This window comes from Netta rufina, assembly GCF_964035555.1.
Source record: "Netta rufina genome assembly, chromosome: 5".
Lineage (NCBI taxonomy): Eukaryota > Metazoa > Chordata > Aves > Anseriformes > Anatidae > Netta > Netta rufina.
In genome coordinates this window covers 43148924-43170607 of record NC_140128.1, presented here as the reverse complement: position 1 = coordinate 43170607, position 21684 = coordinate 43148924, and the positions used below count along the sequence as shown (strand labels likewise).

The 21684-nt window shown below is 44.4% G+C and overlaps 1 protein-coding gene across 1 annotated transcript in view; it reads right to left on the bottom strand.

Annotated features, from left to right (window-relative positions):
- Window positions 1–21684, bottom strand: part of BRSK2 (BR serine/threonine kinase 2) — a gene marked incomplete at both ends in the record, with an annotated part of 302732 nt that overhangs the window by 138091 nt on the left and 142957 nt on the right. Inside the window, one exon of the mRNA XM_084288363.1 lies at window positions 15311–15405. Coding sequence (XP_084144489.1) covers window positions 15311–15405 — 95 coding nt within the window. The remainder of the gene's footprint in view (window positions 1–15310; window positions 15406–21684) is intronic.

The following is a 21684-nucleotide window of genomic DNA, read 5'->3' as shown; positions in this document are numbered from 1 at the left end:
TGCGCCGCTCGGGGGGAGGAGGTGGAAGAGGGTGGATGGGGGGGGAAGGTGCTTTTGTTTTTTTTTCTTTGTTTTCTCACTTCTTTCGCGTGTTAGTAATAGGTAATAAATCTTACTATCTCCTTATGCCGAGTCTGTTTTGCCCGTTACAATAATTATTGCGTGATTTTCTCGTCCTTATCTCAATCCTTGAGCCCTTTTCACATATTTTCTCCCCATTCCTCTTTGAGGAGGGGGAGTGAGAGAGCGGCTGTGGTGGAGCTCGGCTGCCCACTCGAGCGGAACCACGACACACCGGCACTGGAGGGCATCCTGAGCGAGTCTGAAAAGCCTGGGACAAAGAGAAGCAAAAGCATCAATGCAGAAATTACTGGAGTGGAGCAGGAATTGCAAGAAGAAATCTGAGGGAATGAGCGTTTGATGTGCGTCTCACTTCACAGAGAATGTGCCAGAAGATCACTTCATGCTAGGCATCTTTCCCACTAACGTGTTCCCACAGTGTGACACTTCTCTGCATTTCAGCATCGTCGCTGTCCTCCCTGAGCTGCTTGTATTTCCTTCTGACCATGCACAACACCGTGCCGAAGAGGTGCCCTGCATGCCAGCCAAGCACAACTCTACAGAGGGACAGCAGTCTGAAAACAACATCTGGATCTGGTCCAAAGCTCAGAGAAATCAGCAGAAAGACTTTTCCGGAATGCAGGGAGCTGGGGATCAGGCCGAGGTAAAGCCTTGAACTCATTCAGAGGAGCTCTAGGGACTGCTGATGCTGGTTTTAGCAGCAGCAGCACAAGAGGCAGTTCACAATTAGATGATTATTTCTTTTTAATATTTGTCCCTTTAAGGTTTGGCATCTTTGACAACCGTGTCTGAAAACGGGCTGAAAAGACTGCACGAAAATTCTCCTTTAGGACTGAGCTGACCCAAATACACAGTTCTCCTGCTCTCAATTCCCCTACATGGCGCAGGAGACAAACTGCTCTGTTTTTCTCACTCTCTCTCTCTCGCCGCCTTTTTTTTTTTTTTCCTTCCATAATGCTGCATTGCAGGACTGAATTTTCTGATTATCATGCAGTATCTTATTTTGATTTTTCCTCTCCCCAAATTAAATGACTCTGGTGCTCTTGGGACAGTCAGGAAGACGTGTCTCCTGTTAGGAAGGGGCAGACAGCACCTCTCTGGAACAGGTGAGCTACACAGCAGATGTAAAGTCAGAAACGTGGTTGCACTTCAGAGTGCTGCCAGCATGACTATATCAGACAGTGGCATGACAACATGCAGCTAAAAAAAGCCCTGACCACAGAAACCCCTACTATAGATAGCGTGACAGCACGAAAACACAAATTTCACTGGTTTAACTTGCCTTGTGTAGGCTGAGGGTAGCTAGTGGGGCTGTATTCCCAGCAGCAGTGCTGCACTGGTGTTGCATAAGTACTTCGACAGTACAGCAGGCACAGCTTTCAAAAAAACCTCCTCTTGCTCCCCACTGTGTATTTGTAGACAATCCTGCAGAACTAAATGACACGGACAAGACTTGAGCACTTTTATCATCTCTGCAGAATAAGCACAGCCATGACAGAAGGAGTAATATCTACTTTGGTTCCTCTATCATCGGTAAAGCTAACCAGCAAACCTTCAGCTGTAGAAGCTTTACCTTTGGGTATCTTTACCAAGTGAGTGAGCTTCTGAAACTACCAATAGAACATCCTTTCTTTCACTTGCACGCTCGGACATATTTGATCTACAAGCCATGGAGAGAAAACAAAGAGGAGAGCCTCAAATGCCACTGGTTTTTATAGTCACATTTAGAAGCAGTCATACTGCAAAACTGGCTCTTTGTGCTCCTCAGGAAACCTGCACAAGCATTTAACAACTGCAAGAACATTCAAGGTCAAAGGCTGGCTCTTTTAGGAGTCGAGTTGCCTTCTAACTTTAGTGTTCAAGTCTGCAAAGCAGAGCTTGTATTGCAGATAAGATGACTGGGAGATCCCTAAATCATCAGCAAGATCTGTGAACCGTGTACATAAATAAGAGCTTTATGGAGCCCTGTGTCTGAATTTCACACACAACATCAGAATTGATGTGGGAAAGCTGATTATTGGTCTGATTCGATGGATCAGCATATGCCAGCACCAGACCTGCTCCTATCATTTAGCAAAGTACACGCTGCCTTTCAAGACCCCAAAGGAACCAGCAGAGAGGAAAGCACAAGTTAGCATTTGTTTCCACCAACCTAGCCCTTTGCCAGCTTTCACCAAAGTTGTCTCAGCCTGCTGCACGCCTCTAACAGCTATGGCCTTCCCACCAGAAGCTTCAAGTTAACAAGCAGTTTATAGCGCTGCAGCACAGGAGCCCCAACATGCAAGCAGAGTCCACGAGCTGATTCATCAACACGGAGAATACCAAGGGAACCACGATGCACTCGCAGATACTCACCGCAAGTTTGATAGCAGGGCTGGGGTAACGCAAAAGGATGGGAAGACGAAGACACACCTAGCGTACAGTTCAGAGGCTAAACTGCTCTGGCAAGAAGAAAGTTTAGCCTTTGCCTATGATTAAGTGGCTGCTTCTGCAAAGCCGGGCAGGTATCAAGAACTGGTTAATTGAGGGCAAGAGAGAGTGAGAGTACAAAGCGAAAACAGAGCAGTCCAGGGGAGAAAAACAGCTGCCACAAAGTCTGTTTTCCCTGAGGGCTTCTAGTTATCATTCGAAGATAAATACACTTTTCAACTAAGCTGTTCTGTGGAGCTAATTCCCTAGGAGTGCTACTAATACCTGATGTGCTCAGGAGCTGACGGGTCTGTACCTGTGTAATGTCCATTCAGCCTGTGCTAGGGCACATCCACTGTTAAACCTAATAAAAACTGAAATAATACAGCTGTGATGAAAGCACTGTATGCATATCTTTACTCATCCCTCACAGCAGATGGCCAGTAGACATCCCAAAGCAAGTGCCAGACTTAACAGTGTGTATTTGTGTAACAACGTGTGTAACAGCACAGAGGAGTTAAAGGCAAGTTCCTACACAAAGAGGGACAAACCTGCCTCCTTGGGTTTTGCAGCTGTGCGCAGCTGTGCACAGCTGAAGGAGAACAGCCCCTCTGATTAAATAATGAGATCCTTGCCACCTCCAAAGTTTGCTTTTTGTGAGGCAGCCATACTCCCTCCCCAGGAATTAAAGCTTTACAGATAGCAAGAGGTACAATAGGCTGGGTCTGTGTTGCTCTGCAGTATAATTTGGCAAAGCACTGTCCACTTTACCTGTGTGCTGCTTCTACAAAGGCACAGTTTCTAAGTTATACGTATGAATTTACAAAAAACTGATTAAAACTTACTCCTGCTCTACTCCATTTTTCTGATCTATCTATTTTTGTGATTGCATTGCACCAGCAGGCCCCTCAGGGGAACTCAAGTCTACGGGAAGAGACAAATTTCACAAACCCACGCAGTCCATGCCCTCTGGTGCGTTGGGTGCGATGTCAAGATCTCACAGAAAACTCCGCGTTTCTTCTTGCATCACTGTGGCACACACAGAGAAGGAGGTGCCCAGAAGCAAAGAACATTTAGCATAATGAGTTGGATGGGTGGTCAGCAGTTTAAACCAGCCACTTGATGTTACTGTAATGAGGTCTCAGTTTAACAGTTGTTCTGCATGCACAAAAATCCCCTCCGTCCCCAGGAAATCACTTAGAAATATAACAAATGAAAATCAAATCGTCTGTTTGAGAAGAAGGATGTTATGGTGTGGAAAATGCACATAATGGGTGCAGAAAAAATGCCCATGGATGAGTAAAAATTATTTCTCATAGCAACAGGATCCGGGAGCCTCCAAGCTTTGTCTCAGGGACAGCACAGTGTAAATAAAACTCACATTAAGACCTGTAGCAAATACCTGCACTTCTGCAGAATCCAGGAGGAGTAAAATCCTCCTAGGATAACTCAAAAACTTAGGTCAGTGTGTTTTATACACACTTTGAGCCACAAAAGCCTTACTTGAAAATGAATGAAAATTATTTCCACATTCATTAGTAGAATTATGTCACTTGGCACCTCCTCACAGGCAACAAATCCCTGTTCTGTACCGTCTTCTAAGTCAGTTAGAACATTCCCATCCAGCATCTACACATTCTGATGCATATGGGAGCAACCTCGATCCTTCCACTACTACATCATTAGCTTCCTGAGTCTCGTATCCAAGACTAACTCATTAAAACATATTCTTGGGAACGTGCATGGCCCATAAACCCCTGAAACACATTCTTCATTTCACTAGGCTTTAAGTACTGGCCTTAAGCTCAGGATATCTAAGCATCTACACATGCATTGAATCTACCCAGACCTAACCTTTCTGCCAGGCTCTGAATCCTTCAGTTCTGCTCAGGTCTCTCACTTTTCCCATTGCACTGCGTGCTGTGGGTCTAGGTATTCACAGTCCTTATCAAAAGAATAATGCTAAAACTACTGGCATATACTGGTTAAATATCTTAAGTTTTAAAATTCATACCTGCACATGCAAATAAAGGAGCTGATTATTCTGTCTATTAACAGTATTTTCTTTAGATCAGGCTGTGCTAAACTCTGCATTCAGTTATTCTAAAGTTTGCAGAGCTGGTAGGAAACCACTTGACATGACAGCAGGATGCATGGTATCTTATTTCAGGTTAAGAATGCACAACAAATAGACTCTAGTTTTGTACCATTGAAAAACAGGGACCTGGGCAGATGATCAGCTCTTAAGACATATGGGAATATTAGGACATCGCAGCAAAAGGCTGGACTGCGGACTGAGGACATGGTCAACAGAGCTGCCAGACGGCTGCTAACTGCAGCAGCTGCAAAGGATGATGGCTGTGGGGTATTTCTGTAGAAAGTACATACAAGACCCTGAATAAAAACAGGAGAAGAAAACTGTATTTGCAACAGTAGCCAACAATTATAGCAACGGGGAGGAAGAAATGGAGGATGATGTGAATGGCATTGCTGGTCTAAAGATGTGTAAAAATGAGGGGAGAGAAACCAAGCATCTCTAACTGAATCTGCACCTGCAAAACAAGTGGAAGAGAAACAGAGACTGTAATGAAAAGGACAGCTGGAGAGATGATATCAGAGGATGGAGGTCAAGCCTCTGCAAGAACCAGCAATTTGAGAGAGTGAGAAATGAGAGAGTCAGAAATAGCGAAGACCTCTTTAGAAGGGCAGTGAAGGTATGTCAATACGCTGGTTATTTCATCTGTAGGCTGCTAGCTGTTTCTCAAAGTTTACTTACAGAACTTGCTGTACATTTAAAATTTGATTTACATCCAACGCTTAAATTGCAGAAGTTCGGTAATCACATCTTTTATTCCAGCCCAGTGCATTTAGGAGCCCACTTCCAGTGTTCCCTCCTACGGACCACTGGGATCTCAAGACTCCAGGTAGGCTCCAGGAAGGCATTCCTCCTTTGCCTGCTGATGTGTTTGCTCTCTTGTTGGTATTCAAACCACAAACAAGATGTGATCATTACACAGGTTCCTTTAGGATGCTTAAGCCTCAAAGCCCCCTCAGCACAGCAGCCTTTGAATCAGAGTCCTAAATCCTCTTCATGCTGTTGCTGTAGTGTTTACTTTCACCTGCTGAGACCCCCACTCTTTGGATTCTACTCAGCTGATTGTTGATTCTCTGTTTTACTTATCAACTTAGTTTCTACTGACCTTTTTCATACTGAATTTTCCTGACATGGCTCCTTCATTCACTTGTTGTTACTACTATGAGGCTGAAGCATTCAGTATTGTCTCCACAGCTCTCCAAGGACTAAGATTTTTTTACTGCTTTTATATATATATATATGTATATGTATATGTATATGTATATATAAGTCTGGTCATGATATTTGGCCAATCTCTTCCAACACATCTGCACTAGGGTTCAGGTTAGACACTAGGGGAAAAATAAAATCACTAGGATTGTAATGTAGCACTGCAATGGGCTATGTAGAGAGGCCAAGGAATCTCAATGCCTTCAGGTTTTCAAACCAAGACAGACAAAGCCATGGCTGACCTATGCCCCTTGTCTGAGGGGGAGGATGGACTACATAAACCCTCACAAGTCCCTTCTGACCCTTATTTCTATGACTTTACACATTTCTCCAATATTTCACTCTCTCCCCTACTTAGGAACTGTAACAGTCTGGTTATCCTAGATTTCACCTTCCTTGATATCCCCTCTATTCTTCAAGCAGTATGTCATCAGCTCCAGTCTGGTCCAATTTACATCGTGGTCCATTTGCAGCCAAAAGGACGCACAGAGACATTGAATCATTCATATCTACCCAAAAAATGCACTGAGAGGTTGCCAAGTGGCAGGATGGCTCCATAAACTACACGTCACCTTGGTACCCGAGCAGCCAGCAGCTGTAGCCAGCACTGACCACATCTTGTGTCCTCAGCTTCTAGTAACTGGTAGCTTTTTCTCCTCAATAGTATAATAAAGCGACTTTCATCAGTGCTGATGCTGAGCTTCTACATGTCAGCACCCTTGAAATGTGTCTTTTTATTCTGCTAGGCTACTAGACAGGGCCCAGGTGCCTTGTCTCTTATAGCTGGGATATTCTGGTACTACGGAGCAGTCAAATCCACAATTTACACTGCTCTGCTGCCCAGGAGTTTGGCACTCTTAGGTATCCACACACACCTAATCCTTCCTATGCTCTGTACTTCTCTAGCCATGTTCATCTGTGACTGCTAAATTTAACTTACACCACTCTATAAGAAATGCAAATATGACCCTAGATGACTGGGAAGACAGCTGTGTACTACTCTGCTTACTTACTTGTTTCTAAGTAAATGTTGTTTTGTGGATTTGATAAATCAGGGATTGATTTAAGAGGTGGAAATGAGGACGAAATGAATACGTCATATCTAGAGGGTAATATGCACTCTCCTGCTGCATGTGTCTTTCCTTTCTGCTTTCAACGTGCTGCCGTGGACAGCAAGGGACAACAGGAGGTTAACAAAGAACAGAAGGGATTTAGGAAGGAAATTCAGGGACAGCTGAGGGAGCAGGAGTCAGGGGAGAAAATTCATCAAAGAAAAGAGATAAGAACATTAGACTGAGGGGATTTATTTCAGGGTATTAGGAAGGAAATATAAGAAGAAAAATTGCTAAAAAAATAACTTTATGCTAAAGTGTTTCACAGCTGGGGGAAATTACTCTGTCTCTATTGACATTCCAGTACTAGTCCAGCAGGTATTTTCTGCTGGACCACCTCCACACACGTGAATCTAGACAGGCATACTGCCCTTTTGCCCACAGAGCAATAGTCGCTCACTTCCAGTCTGTTACAATGATCCACGGTGACAGGCTCCTGACGGACAGCAGGACACAACTTCCAGAACGTCACAGTGTGTCATTTTCTAGCAATTCTTCCAGGAAACCTGTAGGTGTGTATTCCAACCCCCTTGAAAAACTGCTTCAGATGCAACAGGGAAAAACTAGTAACATATTCTTTGTCTCCTTGTACATTTGTTATGGCAGTTTTTGCTTGTTCCGGTAGCTCGTCTTCATTTTGGATCTTCTAGCCTTGGTTACTTTGTTATATAGAGCTGTACAGAAGGGCTCTTCAAGTTCTTGGGATGTAGAGAAATGAGCTAAAATGCACACCCCATTAAAAGTGAGGAGCAGACATGAGAAGCAATTGTGTATTCCTGTCTTGCTTATACAGTTTGCTAATACTTATTTACTGTAGACAGGCCTGCATTTGAGAGAGGCAGAAGATAAGGCAGGAAACCCCAAAGTGGGTAAAACTACAGGGTTACACTCCGTTGTGTTACCCTGTACAACAGTGACATTTCCTTACCACTTCTCTGCTGAACACACATTAGAGGAGGCAATTGTTGCCAGAGCTGCAAGCGACAGAGGATGTTTCTGCCTGCGGTGCATGCCAGGAACCGAACCACAAACAAGTGAGCATATTTCGTAGACCACATTTCCTTCTCGAGTGTTGACAACTTTGCAACTGTCCCCCTGCCTTAGCAAAACATTCTAAAACCAGATTTTGAATGCTAATTTTAGCAGAAGCTGGAGCATCAGTCCCGATTTTCCAGAAAGGACTGGGAGTTTGGTTGTCTGACTTTTTCAAGTTATCACTGGATATTCTTGAAAAATGCAGCCTGCCACTGGGCTTGGCACCCCAGAATTTCTTGCCACTTTCAGAAGTCCCTATTTCCACCAGAAGCAACGCATGATAACATAACAAAGATGTTACTGAGCAATCATTACACACTGAGAGACCAGAACAGATGCAGAAGTTCAAGATTAAACCCACTCTCTCCTTCCCTATGGTTTGTAGAGAATTAAGGTAAAATCTCTGTTATCGCTCTCTCAGCACAAAGCCATTGGTGCTGCCTTCTCGTGCAGCTCAGAGCACACCATGGTATGTTACACTGTACAGTTCAAGAGCACCAGGTGTTCAGACAAGGCTGTGATTGCTTCTCCCACATCGGAGCAGAATCGACCACGCCACAACTGCAATTCTGGCACCATGTGGCAGCTGCACCACAGAGCACAGGCATGAGCTCTCCTAGAATTAACGCACCTGGACGATTCTCTTGGAGCTGGAGAAGAAACACCACTTTGAACTAAACGTCGGGCAGCTCCTCTCTATACGAAGCACGTGTATCCGTAAGAGGACAGCAGTGGAATGCAAACAAGGGTTTATTGCTGTGGGAGTGATCTTCATGAACAAACCTGCATATTAAATGCATGCACACCATGGATGTGAGGCAGTGACTTCAAAGAAAGCAGTTGGTAAAAGAGAAAATGATGAAATATCTAAAAACTTACCACTAGAGAGGTCAGCAGGCTCTAAGAGCAGCAAAGCAAACCCATGGCATATTGTATCCAGCTCCAGCTGACAGCTTTGGAACCAACAGTTAATTGTGCTGGGATTGAGCCTTTGCAGAGTTTTCCAAAATTCATGCCAACTATTTAATAGCACAAACTGCAGGGATATACCACGACGGGTCTGGTTTACACTTAACAAATGACCAGCAGAACTTTAATGCTGGATATGAAAATGGAGAACAAACAAAAAGAGCCCACATCCCCTAACTGACAGTGCAATGCCAGGCCCTAGCTCACAGCTGTGCTAGTTGAAATATCCCATAGATGACACATTTTATTTGGGTTGGGAAACTCTTAACAGCTATACGGGGCTAAGAAATCCTGATGCATGAGGGACCACACAGCTGTATCAGCAAAATCTTAAGTTAAACTTTGAATCAAGTCTTTGCTGAGATGGCTTGCCTGCTATAAACAGGGATGGACTGTATCCCGTAAGTGGGATGGATCAGTGTATTGATGTTTATGGTGCTTATTATTCTAGATGACAGATGCAAAGTAGAACATCTGAGCCAATTCGGGTCTCAATCTACTTGAGAACTGATGTCCCATTACTGCTGGAGCTCTTCTGATGTAATTTTGGTTCTTTCCAGGAGAAAAGAAAAAAGAATTGAAAGGTTTCCGGACAAGATTCTGGAATGTGAAATACAAGCCAATGTGAAATGGAGTCTTTCCATCTGCACCCCACAAAAAGAGTTTAAGGCAGAAAAAAAAACACAGACCAACCTAAACCACACGTGCTGAGTTACCCTTGGTCCTCAATGAAACCAGCGCATGCTGTGCTGCAGCACCGAGATGCCAGCATCTTCCTCCTTCTGAACTGTTGACAAACTTTTGCACTGACACTGAGCAAACACTGGCATGACAGTCGTGAAAACAGGATATAGCAGTTTCTAAAAACCCAAACCTATCCTGGAATGACACGCATACATATAGACATACACAAATACAGTGCAATTACAGTGGTAATAGTTAGAGAGTTGAACACAAAGGGTTTTCAGAGGCTGATTACTGACAGCAGCTTCACAGGTGGATAAGGACTGGATGGCCAAGCACATCTACACATCTCACCTCTGAGAGCCGTTATTTTTCTACCCATGCATGATGGTTATGATCAACTAAAATCAATGGCAAAAACATTCCTTGGTTTCAGCTAGATCTAGCTGGGGCTTAGGAAGGACATTACCGCTGCATGACCAAGGCAGCACACAAGGATGTTAGACTGCCTGTGTCTGTGTGTTTGCACGCATGGGGCTGTGGGTAGAACTTGTCTGGTAAAACAGAGATTTGAGCCAGACAGTCACAATAAAAGTCTGTGGAATTAAAAGTAGGGTGAAAAAAATAGGACCAAATATTTTTATAGCTCGCCCAAATGCCTCAGTGGATCACACTAACTTTAGAAAGCAAAAGGCACTGCGCACACTTGACAGGTCTGTTCCTGTGACAGGTACATCATGTGCTTGTGATTCCTGATTAATTTCCTTCCTGAAGAATACCTCAAACTGTGCTCTTTGTGGGTGTGGTGGAAAGCGGAGGCGGAGAATGATTCTTCTCTGAAGGAAAATACAATTATTCAACTTCTTTAACTACTCAAACAGATGACAAGTGAACAGGCTGTCAGTGCTCCCCACCAGCTCCCATTTAAAACAAAACACCCTGCATTATACATTCAGTAACAGATCCCTAGTCCCAAACTCCCTATAGCAGAAGGGAGCCAGGGAAAACAGGCCCCTTTTATTTGCCTGTGGTTTTCAGATCGCAAGGTGCTTTTTTGTCTCTTTGAACTAGAAGACAGGCTCTCACACGTGAAGCTGTGCTGTGCTAAATGGGTTGCTACTGGCATACGAACCAGGGCCAGAGAGGCAGGGGGGAGGCTGCGTTTGTGTGCTCCTGCTCCTTGATGAGCGTCAGTCATTCCTGCAGCTTGGTCACCACCTACACAGAGTCAAACAGGCACACAGACACGCGCACGCTCCTCATTTCTGCTCTTCCAGCGCTGAAAGCAGACAAACGTGGGGTAATTCTCCAGGTTGAAGATGAATCAAAGCAAGGGTGAGCGTGTGTATTTATAACATAAATTTCATCCAGTGCTCAAGTAGGCTGAGCATTTCTACTTTTAATCTGTCTACCTACAGCTTCCTACTATTAGTTTCCAATAAGCTTTCTGCCCCCAGGACTGCAGTATCTTCTATTATCAAATGCCTATCATCCTTATCAGTATTTACAGGCCGTGGTTAAGTTCTCTCTTAACCTTCTCATTGATTAACTAGGTAGATTGAATCCTCCGAGTGTCTCATAAAGCATGAGCTCTGATTGTTTAGTTATTCCCTCACATCTTTCCTGAACTGTGCCCTCTTTTAAAACATTTTCCTTGAAGAATGGACACCTCCACTGGGTTGCATCCCAGCAGTTTTAGTAACAAAACAGTGGCAGCTAATGCACGGCTTCCCACAGCAAAAGGAGAAAAGAGAAAGTAAAAAAAAAAAAAAAAACAAAAAAACACTGAACCTGAGAGAACAGAGTAATGAAAGGGATTAAAAAGGAGGCAACAATAACTGAAAGAAAATGGAGAAGGAAGGAAGGAAAGTCAGATGAGTTAGTAAAGAAACAACTAGCTATACAAATAGAAGCTTGTGAAAAAGCACGTGATGAAAAAAAGGCTGTGCACAGCCGTGCCTATTTACACGTGGGCTCTCCTAAGTTATCCTGGCTGCTCCAAGAAGCTGCCGAGCCATCCTGCTACCTGTCCCTCCATTCAACTCTTCCAGGCACTAAGGGGTCTCCGATGCTGATGGCTGCATGATCCTCCCTGCCTAAGAATTTCTGGAAGCAGAGCTCATCAGCAGCACAGGGCACTACAACACCTCTCAGGCTCACCACCCGTTGTTCAAACCAGCTCCACAGGAGAGGCGCAGAAGGGAGCAGGTCGCTTTCCATCCCCCAGCCTGGAAATACCTGCCTCGCTTCAAGGCCAGCGCGGAGGATTCGGTGAGAATGAACAAAAGGCACACACACACAAAGCACACATATGGAGCTCCGGGCTCCAGTCATCAAGCCTGGGACATCTGCGTCTTTCTCAGGATGTCTGCGTGTGCAAATAATTAGGCTAAGGCCAGCTGTCCCCTTCTCGCTCTTCACCCTTTATGCTCCCATTGCTTCCGCTACCGTTGCCTTTCCAAAGAGTATTTCATCAGGCAGATCACCAAAAGAGGAGGCGTTTCTTTTAGCTTATTCTGGTGAGGAATTGGTGAGGTGGTAAAGAGGAAAGTACTCCTCCGAGGACATCTTACAAGACTCCTCCAGATTTCCAAGCAAGCTTTTGCCACATCAGAGGAAAGATTTGCTTTCAGTCTTAAATTCTGAAGTTATAACCTCCAAACGCTCACGCTGGTACTGAAAATGCAACCATCAACAGCGAGGCTGCACGTTCAGGAACACTTACTGCTTTATAGCCACATTTAGCTCACGTATTCTGGGCCTAATTTCCTTCTCTCCTCAAGCAGTGATCCAGAAGTAATTCAGTGAAATTAATGAACCCTACTCAATCTCCACACGCTCCCTCTAATCCACTCACTTCTGAGGCCCTTCTCCGGGTTTGTGCTGGAGCGAGCTGAAGGCCCCTCGGGAGGCAGGCCTCCAGCCCAGCAGGGCGAAGAACGCGCCGCTGAAGACACCCGGCCAAAGCATTTACCAGCTGCGTGAAAGCGGGAGCGAGAACAAAACCAGGACTTCGGTTCTCAGCTGTGAAATTTGTAGCTTTGCCCCCAAACGGTGCTCCCAAGAAGGCTCCAGCTGGGGCTGGCGAGGGAACACGGCTCCCCAGCCTGCGGTTAGCAAGGCAGGGCGCCACAAAGCGGAAAGCTCGCAGGCACGCCGAGCAGCCCCGTCCTCCGGCAGGGCAGCGGGAGCTTGGATGATGCATTTAGTGCAGCCTGCGCTGCAGCGTGCCTGCCCGTGTATCATCTCCATAGCAGCAGTTCTGTTAATTGAGACCAGCTGCTTCAACTCCAAATTCTTCTCTCCAGAAATATTGATACTACTACGTTATGATTAGAAAGCACTTTACCAAATGCCTCTCAATTTTGCACAGCTCAGATGAAGAGCAGCTGCAGAAAGAAGGGACAGTTCCCTGACTGCACAGAATAAAAGAAATGCTCGCTGCAAAAACACTGGAGAAATGAAGGCTGTAAGTAGCAAGTCAAAATAGCATAACGATGGCAGGAGAAAGCAGCCTGCTGCATGTGCTCATGCCTGTCATTTTAGATGTTGAAAGGACTCTGAGCAGACTTCTTCCTTATGCTCTAGGATAAATGGCCACAGCACTGTGGTTTTACAGCTCCATGCGGCAGGTGCGCGGATTTGTCAGATCCAGTTTTTCTGTCCAAGGATGGATTAAAGCAAAACCCATCAATCTGGGCCTGCCTTGGAAGAGTAGCTGTGGTCTTGACGCGGCTCCAGGGCCTGTTCTGCACAGCCCACTGGCAAAGAGTCACTGGAGCTGATAAGCGAGCAGGAAGATCTGGCTGATAAGCGAGCAGGAATGCCACCACACCACCACAGCTTGGCTTCCCTGGTGGCTGCTCCCCTGCGGCTGCTGACTCCTTGCAGCAGGCTGTCAGCTCTGCCTCGCAATGGTCACACTGGGACTGCCGAAAGCTGGAGCATTTTTTCCCCAGCTGCCAAGCTGGATTGAGCTGGCTAACAGCACAGTTCAATTCCGAATTCACTTAGAAGTTAAAGCCCTGTCTCTGACCATCAGACACAGGGCATTCCTGGAAAGACATCTGGTTACCGAGTTTATGCAAGATCTGGGCTAACCACTTCAATCCCATCTGCTGTTCCAGCCTCCTGAGTATGGAGAACAGAATCCTTGAAAGAGAAAATCTCACCGTGAATGGTCTGAAAATGAGGATCACGACACAATGCATGGTTTCCTCCTGAGAAGGATGTTGTACAGGCTTACAGAAAACATGGCACTCTTCAGCATGCGGCTGTGCAAACAAGGGCCTAGCCATCACCTCATTACTCAGATTTCATACTACAACTGAGGTAATGCAACAAAACGAAAGCAGAGCTCACTTTGCTATGCTCTGTGATTTGCCTCCTACTCTGAAAATCAATGAGGTAAATAAAATCTTTGATACAGATACCAGCCAGAGTGTCTCTCAGCTAACATAATGCTCATGTTTTTTAAAAATATTCCTACTGTGCTCCTCTGGAAAATATTCAAAGTTTTTAGAGTCTCATTCAGATGTTACCATTTACACATTTTTTTCATTTTCATTGTGTTCCACTCATCTGGTGAATCTCCCTTTAAGGTTGCAGTTTTCTTATTTATTTCACTTTCTAATTTCTGGTCTCTACTAGAACACTGTTTGAACCCACAGTGCTGCAGGAGATGGAATACTTCAATGAAATTCCACAAGGATAAGTCTGAGCACATTACAGTTGAGTATCAACTTTCAGAATCATTCTTTGAACAAATAAACTTACATTGTACACCTAGCATTCACTGTTTGCATCTTCCTTTAATCTCCTTTTTCTTTTTTCTCCTTAAGGTCGCCATACTTGTGCTTGAAAACAGCTGGCAGAGACATGTACATACAAGAAATGGCAGTGTAAAGATAAATGCTACATGTGCTCACAGGGAAGTTACCTCTATGATGTCTGCAGATCCATTAGTGGTTTTTGGAGGTGACAGCTTGATGGAATTCTGTTGATTGCAGTGCAGTTCTGCTCCACCCCACAACCTGAATTTACCCTCTCACGTCACCAAATCGCATGAATAAACTTTTATGCAAGTAGTTTTTTTTTTATTATTTCTTTTTAGGTTTCCAAGATCAGTCAATGACATTTGTGTAAGGAGATGTATATCACAAGATTAGATAATGAATTAAGCTCTTCTGAACACTACTGTCATTGGGACAGACTCTTTGGTCGCTTCCAATGTCACAGCTTTGTGGTTTGCTAACAGAGTTATGCCAGCTTAAAAACAATCGTGGATGCCAGCACATCAGATCATAACGAACCCATGCAGAAGAGCGAGCAGTAGGAGTATACAAACAAGAGATTTACCAACCTCATTTAAATCTCTTCCCACTGACATGTGAACCCCTCTGTCTGCAACACACTGCAACCACTCTGCCCTGCTCTAGCGGTGAAACTCACGATGCCCAACACACAGCTGCCCCAGCAGAGAAGTAACAACTCTGCAGCTGACCATTAATTTTGTTCTCAAAGCACAGGAGTGCTCCCGTTTAATTTCAGCTGCCCTTGCCTCCCCCATAACTGAATTATTGTTATTATGCTCTGCATAATCCTAGTACTGACAGGGATGTTTGTTAAACGTAATTAAAGATATTAATTTTGCATGGAACAGAAAACAACGCCAAGAACTTAGGTTTTTTTTTTTAATCTCCCATTAGAAAATTACCTTCATTAGCACCGACTCGCTGAGCTTCTCTCTGTTGACAATTTTTATCGCGACCTTCTGACATGTGACACAGTGAACCCCCAACTTCACAAGCCCTGCAGGAGAAACAGCACAACAGAAAGAAACAATCAGTTAAAGCTATCGACTGTTGAGATTTTTGTGTACGTTACCCAGCAGTACTTTTTTTCTGTACGTTACCCAGCAGTTGGCAATTTATATGCAAACAAATTTCCATTAGTCCCTCCTCCTGCCAGATGAAATCTTGTGAGTAATGAAGACCCTGCAGCCTACACTGCAACCACTTGGAAGTGAAGCTGCCAGCATCCTTAACGCTGCTGCAATTGCTCCCATCAAAACTGCATTGTTGCTGAAATGCCGTTCTACCAGTAAGAAGTAAACTTTTGCCAATTTAACTGCACTAGGCTGGGGGCTTTGCCAACACCTGGCATCACTGAAAGCTCAGAAATCTACTGAACTGGTTGGTCAAATGGCTGCAGTGTAGACATGGTCACTACATTTCTTCCAGCCCCTTCCAAAACTTTCAGGTTCATAATAAAATCTTAATCAGGTACTTAATCGAGTTTTCTCCTCCTATTTTAGACTTACCCTGCTGTATAAGGTTAACACCATGATGAACACGACAGAGGAATGGAGGTACATCAGCATGTGTGGATACAATACCAAGTTCTTCTTATTTGTTACTATTTACTATATCCTTGTCAATATCTACATTCTCACACAAGAGTGCAGCTAAACGGTTTTATTTGCAAAAGGATACCAGTATTCCCATTAGGATCAGGATGTCTGAGCTATCAAAAAATGTGGAATAAAACTCCAAGAATTAAAAGAAAGAGGTAAGTAACATAAAGTATTATCGTCTGCAGAATTTTGATCTGAATCTGCTGACTCGCATTAAAGTACATCAAGAGATCTCCCATGAGTGAGTTAAACATAGTCTCCCGAGCTCTCCACTCTATCTCCATTAACAAAATTTCTGCCCTGAAAAATTTTACTTTGCTGGCCTATTCAAGTGAGATCTGTTTGCTTCAGCTTTTACTCCCGTCAAATGTGCGCACGCAGCACACCACCTAGCAGGCTGGACTCCGTCCCGCTCCACACGCACTGTGCCAAGCTGGCATTTGGCTTAACTCATTTATAACCTGAGGAAGAAATGGCACCTCCCTGGTGGCACTAAGACCTGCAGGGCTTCGCAGAGCATTTCTTAGCAGTGATACTGTGCAGTAAGAAAAAGTCCAGCTCAGCAGGCAGCTCCTGGGTTGGGTGCCTTTTAAGATCCTGACCTCATTCCCTGTCCCAAACGCCAAAGCAAAAAGCGTTGCTTTATCTGCAAAGTGAGCACAACAGATCTGCAGGCCAGAGAAATGACGACCACAGGACTTTATACTTTCTCTTCAAGGGATGAAACACATAGACCACTGCCTTACTTCAAAGCTGTCCCCAGAGAAGTGAACTGGAGTTTCATCAGGGGCTCCAGCAATCTCCTGCAGATATTTGTTCATCTTTTTACTGCACGGTTAATGACAGGTGCTGAACAATTAAGCACGGGTTATTATGCCGAGAAATAACCTCCCAACTCACTTCCAGTCATCTCTCTTTTACGGTGCGCTCAAGTTTTCTGGATATTTCCAGTCACGTAATCCTTCAGTCTCATCTGGTTAAGTGCTGACACCCTCACTTTCAGCCATGACACAACCGAGTCACAAAAATTAAGAACGCAGCACGGTGACAGCTCCATCTGAAACTGTGTGGCAATGTGCTGGCCTCTGCCTTGAGCAGCCGGGGAGCACAGCTGGGGGAAGATGCTGTGATGTCCAGAAAATCCTCACTCTTATGCCTGAGTTTTGTCCACTCAGTACATTTATTTTATTACCTGTAGCACCATGGGCTCTGGGTTCACCATTCCCAGCCTCTGCAGCCCTGCTTCTGCTTCTCTTTGGCTTTGCTCTGTGTTTGGACAGTGCCTGCCTGGCACATCTTCGGTGTAAGCACACGGCTTCAACCCGTGCCTACTGCTTTCTTCTAGCTTCCAACACAAATCACAGCTCTGCGTCACGCTCTTTGCATCGCTCTGAACTCCCTCCCCTTACATTGCCAAAGCTTTGAAGAAGTTCTAGCTCAGGCATTCACACGCAGACTCCCAGGATATGTGACATGGTGCTGCACTGTAACATGCGGCAGACTCATTATTTTAAGAGGCCAGTAAAGGTGGCAAACAGCTACTTTCTCTTCCCCCAAAGAAAATGGAACCTCACATTTCAAGACTTGATTTTAAATGTTGTTTCTCCCAAGTCAAGACATCTGTCCCACTGCACCTGGCTGATCTGTAAACTACTTTTTCCTTTGTCCTCACTGCAGCACCTTGGCATTGAGTCACTGAAGCCACACCACCAACTCCGGGGACACCATCATATCGCACAGGCGATCTTCACAGCATCCTTTCAGCTACTCACCTACCACGGAAACTGAGAAATAAAGATTAAACCATTCTGTTTACTCTGATAATGACATAAATCAACAATTAGAAGGCTTTACACACCTCACAAAATCACACACTATCAGAATGATTTTATATTGAATTAATTCCACCAACCTCAGGAAGTCATTTCTGATTTACACCAGTGTACCAGAGAACAAAATGAGAAAACGCCTGTCAGATCTAATGCATTTTTCCTCTTTTCTTAATACATACATTAAAAATTGAGAAAAAAATACACTGTCACCGTTATCTGTTTTGTGGAGATAACTCTGAGACAACCTCCTGAACAGCCCAAGACAGCACTTTTCACAGCAGTAAATTCAGTGAATGCAATTTTCGGATAAAAATAAAACCTGTTGCTCTGCTGTGCCTCCCTGCCTCCCCCTTGCCTTTGACATCTGCATGCCACCCTAGCAAAATAAAACCCTGACAGAAGCCCACCTATAGGAGAATGTCCTACTAGTACTAGGAGAAAATCCAAAGTGAGCTGGGGCAAGGAAGGACTTGTATTCTGGACTTCAGCTTTGGTCCTGGCAATACCAGCCTATGGAGTTACAACTCAGAGATGACTTACAGGCATCTGACTCCTGTGAGCTCCTGATGGTCAGCACAGCTCTTTACTGGCATACAGAACATAAAACATTCACGATGTATTATATATCAGTACAATGACAGATCCTTAGAGAGAATAAGAAGCAACCACGTGAGTAAACTGCTGAGCTATTCCTGAAATGGAAATAGCAGAACACACGCTCAGAAACAAGAGGCCAAGGTGCTGTTTGTAGGGCCCTGGTAGGGGCTGGGGGTCTTCCAGTTCTCCCGTGGCTGCTGTTAACAAGCACCTCAGGTCTACAGCAAACCCCCAGCACCAATGTGTCAATACATTAGGTGCTTACTTGTAGAGCTTATCTGTATGTTTGGCCCGGCAGAAGTTCCTGTGTGGTCCCCAAAGGAGAAGAACCACGGCTGCTGCTAAGAGGGCATTTCGCCTTGGCTTGGCTCAAGGCAAGACTACCAAGGCAACAAACAGAGTTTGAACATGTCTGCTTCAGACGTGATTAACCCCCAAATGCAGGCGAGTAATCTTCACGACTGTAAAAGCCAACTCTGGTCTGTCCTGGCAAGAAATCTGAGAAATGGGGGGAATGGAGCGCTTGCAAACGGCTGCTTCCCCAGCGCCCCGGGTAGCTGCCAGGCACTCGCTCCTGCTGGCAGACTGCAGCTCTGCAGCCACCGGCAGCTCTGGGCACTGACACCCCGGGGCTCTCAAACGGGCTGCCACTTCTTACCAGCTGTGAACACGGGGCCGCTTTTGATCTTAGCCACTGAACTGCACCCAAACAGCTCCGTAATTTCAGGCTGGGGACTTAAGAAGGAAAAATGAACACACTGAAAAGCAAGGGGATGTGTAAGCTAACGCTGGCCTTTCATTTATAATTAAAAGTCACAGGTTTAACCAACAAGCAACAGGAACTCCAGATGGCACAAGGGAAAGACGGCTTACAAGGAAGAAGAGCACAGGGAAGCTTGTGGTATGCTCCGTGTCAACAAATAATGCTCCCACAGTCTTTTAGAAATGTTAAACACAAGTAACACTTTTTTAACTATAAGGCCCATAGCTACTTCAACAAGTGGAATAAATTGTTACTTACATTTGCTACATTTAATAAACGTGCTTTTCCATTGGCACGTGGAGGCCTTTCATTTTCATTTGAAATGAAACCAACCCAAAGCCCTGTCTGGAAGTGCCAGTAAATTTCTGCCATAGGGAAACCAGTCCCTGATTTCAGAAGATCCTCTGCATGTCTCCCATTGCTTGTTCATTTTATGACAAAGCACAGCGTCAAAAAACTTCTCCTTAAAAAAAGGAAAGGGGAAAGCCCTGGTCTGGCCTGTAGTACCTCTTTTGGCTGGATGAGCAATGAATGGTATGTCTAGAGAGAAGCACTACTCCTAACGTGAGCTAGCTAATTGCCAATTAATTCAAGTCACTGAATACCCAACAAATGTTAATCTAGGCACTGCAGGACACAAGCATTTGTGGTTTACATCAGCACTCAGACTAGTATGGTAACAAATTATTTGAATTAAAGGAGGAACAAAAATCTTAGTCTGAACGAACCCAAGGACACTGTTTTTTAAACAGCTCAGTATGCACACACAGTTGCTGCATTATGAGCTTTGTACATATAATTTTTAACACAAGTAATGTGATTTATCCCCACAAATTGGAAGCTATAAATCTGTTATAAATCTGAGAATTATTTACAGGTATGAGATACCTGAAAACTACACACACTGATATTTGCAAGATCTGTAGACCTTCAAGGATGCCAGTTTAGAGAATCAATCCTTAAAGCAAACAAAAGCATTAAAATAACTCAAGTAAAGCATACTAATATTAAAGTAACATTCTTGCTCCTTATTCTCAACAGCTATCTTCTCAAATACTCTAGTTTCAAGTAGGGTTAAATCAGTTCAGTCACAGTGCCTAACTCTGCTGACTGCACTGAAGTTGCTTTAGATCTACAACAGTGGAAGATGGATTAAAATGTGGCCCACAGCAACATGATTTCCATAGCCGTAAAATAAGGATAATGACACTTACTTACCTTGCAAGGACTGTAGAAGGATTAACTGATTAATCCTTACAAAGAACGTTAGAAAAGGGGTGGGATGGGGTTTAAAATGCTATGCAAGTTTTACATATTACACCCAAGAAAATTGCATTTTAAATATAATCTGGAAAGAAAGCTCTAGATTATTTCTTAGTAATAGCTTCCATTTTACGTCCCAAGTTTTCTAGCACACTGTTTTTCTGGTTTCCTACAATATGCATCTTATGCTCGTCTTGGCTGCACTGGAAAGAACTTTGTTACCGAGCATCCTACTTATGGAAACCAATAATTGCCCTTAATTGCTCAAGTCTTCTCGTTGAGCAGATGTTTATTTTTCTATAGCAATTGTTATCTCTAATTACTGACTTTAAAATAAACAGTCTTATATCAAGTGACACACAAATTACACAGTACCAATTTATAATTGCATGTGGGGAAAGGAGGTATAGGGTTGTCTACAAATCTAAAAGGATGAGGATGGAGCTACCCACACTGGTAATGAAATAATTTGACCATGAGCTGTTCTACAGAGAGATTCTAGTGCTAAAAGGCTGTTCTGAGGGCTCATGCAATAACCATTTCTAAATTGAATAAACTGTAATTACAGTAGGACTGAAGCCAGAGTTCAAACGCTCAGCGGGAGCGTGGAAGGAGATGTTCATCAGTGCTGGGATTCACACGCCTCAGCTCGGAGCCCAGGGAAGCTGTGCACTGAACTGCTGCAGCCCAGGTTGATTCTCCTGAGCTGCGAGCACTGCCAAACGTGTGTGGCCCAGGCAGCCCAAGGGATGCGCGCCTGCGCTCAGAGATGGGCGAGAGCAACGCATCAGCTCAGATGTGACTGGATCCACATGCCTGATACTAGAGAACAAGAGACACAGACACATACACAGATAAACAGCAGCTCACCAGGAGCCGGTTTTACACTGTATGCCTCAGAGATTATGGTAGGATCATCCTCCGAGCTCAGCAGGATCAAAACACACAGAACCAACATCACCTCTATTGATTTTTATCTTGGTCTCTTTCTTACAATATTTCATAAATCAATACTTCTCAGAAATTCTTTGTGCCCGCTGAATATAGTGAAGAACGTGGCTGTTGAGTCCCTCTGACACACCATCTTTCCCATCTTGCCACGCACACCCATACAACTGAAGAGGCTCCCCAGGGGAGCAGGATACAAAGCTTGGTGGGCACAGCCATGCTGCTTTTGTAAAACGCTGCTACTCAACAGCCAAACCCCAACAAACTCCTCA